Source organism: Diuraphis noxia, unplaced genomic scaffold (assembly GCF_037042655.1).
Source record: "Diuraphis noxia isolate RWA-SAM2 unplaced genomic scaffold, SU_Dnox_SAM2 contig0005, whole genome shotgun sequence".
In the NCBI taxonomy this organism is placed as follows: domain Eukaryota; kingdom Metazoa; phylum Arthropoda; class Insecta; order Hemiptera; family Aphididae; genus Diuraphis; species Diuraphis noxia.
The window spans coordinates 33,342,307-33,353,010 of record NW_028301715.1 but is presented as its reverse complement, the minus strand read 5'-3'; the positions used below and the strand labels follow the sequence as shown (position 1 = coordinate 33,353,010).

General features: G+C 30.0%; 1 protein-coding gene across 5 annotated transcripts; it reads left to right on the top strand.

Moving 5' to 3' along the window:
• Nucleotides 1-429: 429 nt before the first annotated feature.
• Nucleotides 430-9,143, top strand: LOC107169576 (facilitated trehalose transporter Tret1-like). Of its 5 annotated transcripts, none has more exons than XM_015519366.2 (8): nt 430-768; nt 2,109-2,416; nt 2,550-2,632; nt 5,257-5,799; nt 6,658-6,898; nt 7,917-8,122; nt 8,296-8,561; nt 8,717-9,143. In XM_015519366.2, exons 4-8 carry the CDS (start codon nt 5,287-5,289, stop codon nt 8,970-8,972), a joined length of 1,482 nt encoding a protein of 493 aa, XP_015374852.1. In that variant the 5' UTR covers nt 430-768; nt 2,109-2,416; nt 2,550-2,632; nt 5,257-5,286; the 3' UTR covers nt 8,973-9,143. The 5 variants fall into 5 exon arrangements, with proteins under 5 accessions (XP_015374852.1, XP_015374849.1, XP_015374850.1 ...); XM_015519363.2 differs by having other exon boundaries at nt 2,483-2,632; XM_015519364.2 differs by having other exon boundaries at nt 2,097-2,416; nt 2,483-2,632.
• Nucleotides 9,144-10,704: the final 1,561 nt, after the last annotated feature.

The following is a 10,704-nucleotide window of genomic DNA, read 5'->3' as shown; positions in this document are numbered from 1 at the left end:
CTGCAGGTTTATAAGTTTTTGGGTTAACAAATAACCAAAATAGCTAAGCGATTTATTTAAAAAATATATTTAAAAATAAAAAATGTTTTAAAAATAATATGATATTATTATTTTGATAACATGCGATTTACCAGTTTACACACATACCACATGTTAAGGTATAGAAGGTATAGGTATTGTATTCATGGTAAAGTCGTGCAACGCGTTTAATTCCGGAAATTATTTTGAGGAAATGTTGTAGAACTCGTTAACAATTTCTTAGAACCGAATCGTATATAATAATAGGTGGGTACTTACTTATACCTATACCGCATGCAGCAGATACTACATAGTATACAGTAAAAAAACTCCTCACTCTCTTTGTTGTTACTTTTTAATAATTGTTTCAACGATCGGGGAATGTTTAAAATGTTTATATCGTACTCGAACGTATACCAAATAATATCCCGACAACGGTCCTTGACTATCACCCGAAACGCCTTGACCGTCCTCTCAGTGCAGCGATACAGAGTCAAAACGCATATTCATAGTAAGTTACCACTTCACACCGGGTACACTGGTACACTATTTTTGTCGTGTGTGGGTCTGACAGTTGAGTTCGTTATTTATCAAAGCAAATAATTTATAATATATATAATATATTGTTGCACTAAATCATTATCGTAATTTATTGTGACTGTTTCGGCGATGGCCGAACTTAAATCGTCAAAAATAGACGTGGAAAATGGCAAGAACGAGTACAATTTGTTTAAATCCTCCTTAGCTCAAGTATGTATAATGTGTTTATTTTATTTTTATTGTTTTTGTATTTTTCTTTTAACGACTACGGCATTTTTTCGTGACGCACGATGAACACCTAAAATTATATATATGCCACAATTATACGATTATTAACTGAATTTTATCTAGGAATATAACTTATTTTTGTATTTTAGTCCGAGTACCTAATAAACCTGACCAAAAACGTGTTAATATAAATCATATTTAAATAATTATTTAGATTTTAGGTGTATCGTATATTTGAAGAGTTAATTTTTTGATCTGTTGAAACGTAAATTAAATTAGTAGTATTATTTTGTTATTTATGTACCTACTCGATAACGTAACATTTTTATTATCATGTTAATTATTAGTGCATTATGTGTGTAAAATATTATAATTCCAATCAATGTTAACTCATTTAAGTATTCACTTTTGGGAAAAAATTAACCTAATCATACTGGACGTACCTATAACGTATTTCATATTACCCTATTCATTTATATATGTGTTTTAAATAACTACCTATTGACTAATTTTAAAAAAATATTAAAATATATCAATTGATTATGTGCACATTTAAATTATGATTTTCAATATTAATATACATACTTTTTAAGTTTGTTAAATTTTTTAATTAAACACAAGTCTGTAAGTTTCAGGTTTTTAAATAAATATTATTTGAAAGAAACAATTTTTATCATTTTGAAATTTTTTTTTTCTTTTAATAAGTTTATTCACCGTATGTTTATATACCTAAAATAATAATATTATTTAATGGTATGAAACAATTCATATATTATAATTAAATGTAGTATTAATGAAAATATTTTTAGGATACTGACTAATTAGTTTTTATATTAATTAAATTAATAAAATGAACATAATGCGATATAGTAATAACATAATTTAAATACAGGCTTAATGCATAATAAATTGTTTAAAATATTTCCCACTATCCAATCAAGTACATAAATTATAAGTAGTATACAGCTGATGATATGTCTTAAAATTTCAAATAGGATACGAATCGGAACACGTGGAATTGCATGGATTTATTGTAAATATTTTTTCTAAACTATTCATATCCTAACGAATATTGTGAGTTATGGTATATGGACTAATTATAAATGTTTATCTTTATTTCTAAATAAATCTTAAATTTATCCGTGAAAAGTTATGAATTTCACCAATATTTTTAATCAGAATATCAACCTTAATCTGAATTCTAATGATCATTCTTTTGAACTGAGGCGACACCTAAGCATTTGGAAGTGCATAGAAAGTATAATTTTAGGTACTGTTTTATAATGTTCAAACTAATCAAACTCATAAAGTCAAATAATTAGAGAACGTTATTGAAGTGGAAAGCCGGAACAACGCACGTCAAGGATTTTTGATGTATTAAAATAATGCGAAACTAGATTGATGTCGACCTCATGGTGCGCTCATATGCGAATGCCATTGATATACAATCGTGTTGATTAATCAATATTTGCGGGTACCTGTACAAGTGTATATAAGCACAACTCAGTAGAATATAATCGTGAATATAATCATTTCAAATGTACATAATATAGATACATTGACAAGCATATCCGTCATTTGCGGAATAAAATAAATGTACAAGAATGAAAACAAAATTAATCGTTATTAGGTACGTATACTGTATAATAGCAATTGATTTGATGTACTATGATTAATGACGTTACTCGTATTATAGCGTAATAGTCACAAATCCATAAGGTCATTTACAATAAAATTAAAACATATTTTATTCAATTTTAAAGGACGAAATGATTATGTTTTACTATGATTCTGTAATGATGTGTACAAAATAAGTATCAACAATCTATTGATTTTGAAAAACTTGGTAAGCATATTGATATTAATATATATAAAAAAAAAAAATGCGTTTGGAAAAGGTTTACAATAAGAACGAAAGCTTAACCGAAGAATCATAATTGAACCGACCAGTCATCCATTATACTTTCTTCTAGTCTGCATTTCAGAATTGATTTAAAATAATAATTAATGTTTGGCCAGCTTTCTCCGATTATTCATTGATTAATATGCGAACATTAAAGATAATAATATGATATACAATACCATAAAGTGATTGTTCCAAGTATTCCAATGATGAGAGAAGAATGGCAGTATGCAGGTTGTGTGACCTTGTGGGGTGGGATTGCTCTGGGCAAAAGCTACAGCAGTACAGCACTATATTATTGTACGAGTAATTATTACCATACGATAATAAAAAATAAAAATAAATTCATAAATTACTATAATAATTCAAGTAGGTCCGTCACAGTGACAATAATAATCAATAAACTACTGTATTAATGTTATTTATACCTGTCGCCCATTCGCAATACATTAAAATATATTTTTCAAGTATTTTCGACAGTGTGGTTCGAATTCAATGTATAATATAATATGTCAATAAACCTCTGAAGTTAGATTACAAGATGATTTAATAATCAATTATAAAGTATATCAAGTATAAATGCTGTCAAGAAAAAAAACTAAGTAGAGTAAAACATATATACCCAAGGTGAGTGACTAATAAAAATCAACCGATGTCCGATACAACTTCATAAAAAGTTAAAGCCAACAATTTATGTAATGTCATACACCTATAAGTATTACTCGACTCGTTTACTAAGGGTATTTTTTAGTATTCGAATTATCAAATAAACTATCTATTGACTTTATCAAATAGTTTTAAATAAGGGGTTATGTGTTCGAAAATGATATGTTCGAATAAAATGTGTTCGAATGAAAAGTGTTCGAAAAAGCATATGTTCGGATGAATTTTTGTTCGAATAGTGAAACTCAGTCTTAAGAACAAGCATATTATATTAAAATATTATTTATATAGTGAAAAAAATTATTAAATGTATAGTTCTATGTATATCGTCAAATAAAATAAATAAATGTATATACGAGTATATTCAAGTTAAAAGTTTAAATTGTACGCAATGTCTCTTAAAAACTCAATGTTATTTTGATTACTATTTTTAAATCTTTTAAATTTTTAATTCTTTCTTCGTGTTGTTGTCGGGATACCTTTATTTTTTTTGCAATTCTGCCTTGTATAAATTGTTTAATTAAGCTTTCGTTCTCGTTCTGCATTTTTAGAAGAAGTGTTATGAATTTATAAGCACCTGGATGTTTCGATATCAACCTGTACAACATTATGATATAAAAATATAAAATGTATACATTCTCTATCAATTTTAAAATTACCTATTTAAACGACTATGCCAAGATTCAGTGATATTAGTAGTCCATGTCAATTCATTTTCAACTCGTTGTGCTACTGACCATAATTCTGGCGGATATAACGTGGGTCGTTACTCCAATTATTTACTCCTGATAAATTTTGTGTGAATTATCTTGAGATTGCAATGAAGCAGTTTTGATTTTATTTTTAACTATTTTGCATTCATTTTTTATAGGATTCGGCGCGTGTGAATGATCCATTAATATGTACGACTCGTCTTTAATATGTTCATTGTTTTTAATAATTGTTCGAAATTTAGCACCACATTTTTTGACACAGATCCAATAGTACACATTTTCATTATCCCGTTTACGAAAATTATTTTTATTAAACATTAATTCATACTCATTAACTAATAACATATTTTTATTATGTATAGTAGATATTAATTTTATAGTACACGTCGACATATTCGTTCGCAATTTCATTCGGTCAGACAATCGAAAATATACTGCAGCAGTAGGTAAATTACAGTCGGTACCTATTTTACAGAAACCCATATTATGATAAAGCTTACGATAATATAACGTGTAGATAAAATTTATTGCTCTATATCAGATACTATATTAGGCCGGAGCCCCGTTTCACATAAACGCGTATCGTACGCCGCCAGACGATATCGACGAGGGAAACGTGCCATAATGTTAATTGTTAAATTGTCTTAAATAACCGTCTTTCCCTGGTTAACGGTATAATAGTTGGAATATACTATAGATAATAGATATCTTAATATCTATAATTTCAAAATAATAAATACAAAGTTTTCGAACAAAAATTCATCCAAACATATGCTTTTTCGAACACTTTTCATTCGAACATATCATTTTCGAACACGTAACCCGACACCTTAAATAATATATTTTTAATACAAATATTTTGTTAACTAAATATTTCGATTTTTACTGGTCATTAGAGTTTCTGAATTATTCATAACAAGTTTAATATTATTATTACTGTTGTCTGTTGTGAATTTATCGCATTGAAAATCACCAAAAAATTACATTTTAAGATATTTGAAGATAAAAAGGGAAATAACCTAAAAATGAAAAATTAATGTTTCAAAATATAATTTTTTGTCACATATGATTCGAACTTTTAAACTTTCTATCGAGAAAGCTACATTTCACAATAAACTATGAAATAGAAATAAAAACAAATTGCACAAACGCACTGCATCAGCTGTGATAATTCATTTCTAAAATCCACAGATCGGTACCATCATCGTGCAGAATGTGATAATGTTGGGCTTTGGCATGTCGCTGGCCATACCAACGGTGGTCATTGGTTCGCTGATGTTGGACAAAGTCGACGGCGGCGGAGGCGACAGCATGACCTTGACAGAAACCGAAGCGTCGTGGTACGGCAGCGTGCTGTTGGTATGTCACCCGACGGGAGGCCTGCTGTCCGGCGTTCTGCAGGAAATCGTGGGCCGCAAGTGGTGCATGGCCCTGGTGAGCGTACCGCAATTGGCCGGCTGGTACGTGCTGTGGCGCGCCGGCGACGCGTTCGATCTGTACGTGTCGTGCGTAGCGCTGGGCCTGAGTATGGGCCTGAGCGAGGCGCCAGTGCTGACGTACGTGGGCGAAACGGTCGAACCCAGGCTTCGTGGCCCACTGTCGTCGGTGTCCACGTTCACCATCATGCTCGGTTCGTTTGTCGCGTACCTCATGTCCACAGTTATGCCATGGCGGACGGTTGCCATGATCAACATGTCTGTGCCCATCATATCGTTTGCCGCTGTCGTGCTCCTGGTAAGTATATTATTATTATTATTATTATTATGCATTTTCATAAGTTATTATTATATTTATACTAGTCATATTTTTTCTAGTTCTTTAAAAAGATGACAAAGGGGTTATTACCAAAATATAAAAAATCATGATAAGGTTGCATTGTACGATTTTAGCGCTACAGAACTTTTATCTAAAACAAATAACGTGGTTTTTTTTTCTCTCAGATAGAATATTTTTACATAGGTTAGCCATCACGTGCACGCATTATACATAATTGATTCGTAAACATTTCAAACCGTATATATCGGTGTGTTCAAATTTGATATTTTTCACAGTTTTTGTTTTCGCAAATGATCGTGTAGGTGGGATATGGCGCATTGCGAATAATACAAATCATGTAGGACATAGAAAATAAACAATATAGGTACACTCACAAAGCAGATAAATCAATATCATTTCATTTTTGTCTAAAACGAATGATAGAAAAATTGGATACTACGTCAAGTAGAGCTATAGTGGTTGCGGTTTAGAATTATTTTTTTATTATTTTTTATTAACTTTTTCAAATCATATCCCGGAATCGTGAATACGTTTTTTAATGAATGATCAGTGATCATTAGTAATATTCAGTAGTATCTCAAAGGGAATAAAAATAAATTTGTCTCGTAAATTATTCGAATTATATACCTCAAACGTTGTGTTAAAAAAAACTTTAAGGGCCAAGAAAAAAGTTTGAGTTACCGAGACTCGAACGCAGTATATTATTAGACCTAGGATATGATGGCCATGGCATATATTATAATATTATAACACAGCCACTCCACTGCAGTCTCTATACACGCTCTACGTAATGTTATTATTCATTTCTCTATGCAGACACCCGAATCGCCGGTATGGCTAATGTCGAGGAACAGGCCCGACGAGGCGAAAAAGTCGTTGGCCTACCTGAGGGGCTGTGTGAGCACGGCCGACGTAGAAGACGAGTTTTCCGAGCTTTCGATCTACGCGGGATTCAACAAGTCCGTCGATCTCGAGCAGTACGCCGACTGCGGAATAGACCAACGTCGTCTATCGTACGTCAAATACCTGCAAATCAACACCAACGACACTACCAATGGTAAGTATCGTAGATGACAACATTATTTATTTATTTGTAACAATCACGGTAGTGAGCTCAATATTATAAACAAGATATGCACAGAGAAATGATATGTGAATATTTAACAAAAATAATTTTAAGTGTTTATACATACACTTGGTGTAAGGAAGATGCTCGTTTCTTACGTAATTTCAGGTTGATTAGTGATGGGTCATAACAAAACAAGAATTAGGATATTATAATTATTCCGGGTGTTTCAAAACAGACCCTTTATATAATTGTATATTCGTATAAGTGCAATTAGGTAAGAAGAGTTCAACAGTTGTTAAAGAAAAAATGCATTATGTTGATGACAACGAGCTAAAAAGGTGGATGGGTTTAAAAACATAGAGGGCGGGATTATATATCCACGAGGTACAAACTACAAAGTTAATATTAAAAGTATATTTTAGTATATTTTAGTATAAAACTTAGAAATCAGGACAAGCTCGAATTGTTTGCAAGCGTCCGCAATCTGCAACGGATTCTTAACAACCGAGTGATATTCAACAATAGGTCTGACAAGTAAATAAACAAATGCTTCAAGTAAGTCGGAAAGTATTTAAACTCCCCACATTTTTTGATAGTAAAATGAGACTATAATAGTATAGTGGTGTATCCGGAATTTGATAGGTTGGGAGTCATAGAAATTGACGATACTCGATGAGTGTGTACGATTTTTGTAATTTACGTATAGATATAAGATATCAATCCTTTTAGACCCAAGTCAACTTCTACCGGATTAAAATATTTTTGTTTTGCATATTCTTATTAATATGGAGTAAGATTTTGAAAAAAATGCTTTTAATTTTTGACGAATTTAAGAATATGTTCTCTATAAATGATATTGGTTCACTATAGTAACAAAAAATTTTAAAATCTTAACAATTATATCAATAAGTAGGTATTAGGTATATACACAATATAATGTAATGAAAAAATACAATGTAACAGTCGTATTTATAACGTATAGGTATTAATATAATGTTTTTTAAAGCTGAAATTGATATTCTCGCAAATCAAAACCAAATCGGTTTTCTGGAGACGCTGAGAAGTTTTTGGTCGCCAGAAGTCAGCCGGCCGTTCTTCTTCATAATGCTCTTCTTCTTCTTTTGGTCGTTCGCCACGTTCATACCAGCTAAACCATACCTGATAGACGTGTTTGGTGAAATCGGTTTACCGTGCACTGCTCAATGGACATTGGTCTGTGATTCTTTTTAACGTTTAAATTACTAATATATTTTTCATACAATGTTTTTTTTATATATTCACAATATGTAAATAATAGTTCGTCCTTCTGAATTTTTATTTTTTTTTAATTACAAATTGTTTGAGGATTATATTTTTTACTAATCGTATTTATTTTTTATTTTTAGGTCTACACTTCTCTTTTGACCTTAATAGGAACTCTTTTGAACGTGTTAACTGTTGCAAAATTTGGCAAACGTCCTATCACATTGATTTCGATGGCACTCTGTGCTTTTTCGATGCTTGGAATCGGAATATACATTCTTTCTACTACTTATTTCTCGTTTTTATCTACTTGGATACCGATGATATTGTTAAACGCCTTATTCTTCTTTTCCGGTTACGGTGTGTTTCCCATTCCATGGATGATGGTCAGTGAAATATATCCGACAAAGTAAGTTTAGACGTTTTCTTTAGTAAGGTATGTTAAATAATTGTAGAGTAAAAATATATTTATATAAAAAAAATGACCATAATTTAGTGAAATTAATTTTATACAATATTCGGTAAAGTCTTTAACTTACTGTCAAAACCAAATTTTTTCTTTAGGGGACGCGGCATCGCAAGTGGACTAACGGCCGCTTTGGCATTTTTGATGACGTTCGTTTTGACAAAATTTTTTTTGGAAATGCAAGAATGGTTCACTCTCCCCGGGCTGTTCATCGTTTATGGATCAATTACATTAGTCGGAACTCTATACCTGTATGCGTGCATGCCCGAGACTGAAAATAGAACCCTTCAAGATGTCGAAAAATTTTTCATCGGTGACTTAGACGATTATGAGGACCACGATAATCAAAACTGATTTATCGCAAACAAATATAAACAAAAATATTCCTAATTTGTTCTTCGCAAAAATCAACGTTGTTCACTATATTAATTTATATTAATTTAAATGTATTTATTATTTATTGTTAACTTGAACGCCATTACATTATATTGTATAGTATAACTAATATAAACAATTAAACAGTGTTTTGAAATGTTTAGATACTGCAAAATTACTGCGGAAAGTCCTATACGTATTATGTAGCTTAAATTGAGCATAACATTATCAATACGAAAAGTTTTTTTTCGAGAAACATTGTGTGTGTGTATTATTCTTATTCGTAGAACGAAAGAACAAAAATTAGATTAAAAAAAAAAGCATTACCTATACAATAACAATTAATTGATAATAATACGTACACAGATTATCGATATAAATACAATGTTCATTGCTCTTTACGATTATGGCGAAAATTAGAGCACAAACTATATAATATGATTAATACAATTAGGTTTTAGTATATTTAAATAATAATTGGTGCCTTAAGTCTATACAAACAGTCTATTAGTCTATGTGCATACATATTCCAAACTTTGCTTTTTTATTCCTATTATTTACTTAAAATCAAAGATTAAAACTATGATGATTCAGTTAACTAAATTTAACTTGTTCAAATTATGACGTAGACTGTAGAGAGATGGATGATTTGTTTAATTTATAGTATTTTTGTAAGTTTACTTATTTATTAGCATAGAGTAAATAATATTGTTTGTGAGATGACTATTTACTATTTGGGTTGGGTTATTTATTTATTATGAAATTACGTTTAATATACTTCTTACGTCATAAATATTTTTAACTGTACACAAACACCGTATGAGACGACTTGCTATTGATGAGAATGACGTATAAGAACTTATGAATAGCACACTCGTTATCATTTTCCAGACATTGCACGAATAGTCGAATAATAGGCACTAGACATGATAGTTGTTAAACTTTTTGAAACAATACGTTAAGTATATTAATATAATAATATAATTTAACACATTTTTATATTTCATGTGTCAATATTTATAGACATTTAAAGCTCACAACGCTATACTATTTACCAAGATGAAGATAACACTTTTTAATTTACATACATTTTTTTAAACAATTTATATATCAAAAAAAAAAAAAAAAAAAAATGCACATTTACAATAATAATATTACTTCGCATTTTTATTCAGTTACTAATTTTTATTTGATTTTTAATTAATTTACGGCCAATTAAAAAAAAAAAAAAACATAATATACTACATGACTATTGTTAGGTACTCGAGATTTCTATATAATATATGATGACTCTCGAAAAACTTATACCAAATAAGATATTTAATTTCATAGATTGGTTTATAATTTATAGATTATAATGAATATTATTTTAAGTTTTATATGGAACTGTATTATGTACTATATATTTGAGTGACACATAAATAATATTAGTATAAAAACATAACCAAAAACAAGTAGTACACACAAAACAATAATAAAAAAAAAGCTACTTATGCACTTATCTAGCTGCTATGAACATAATTATAATATTGTGTTAATACAACGAATTGGAGTACAAACTATTTTTACTATTATACACGAACTCGCTTACCGACTTATAGATTTTTGCTGTCCACATATTAAGTTTTTGATCCATATTTTTTAGCGTATAAGACAGTATTCTTATTAATTTTACTGGTGTGGCCACTGTATAATTTTTAGAAGTATTAAT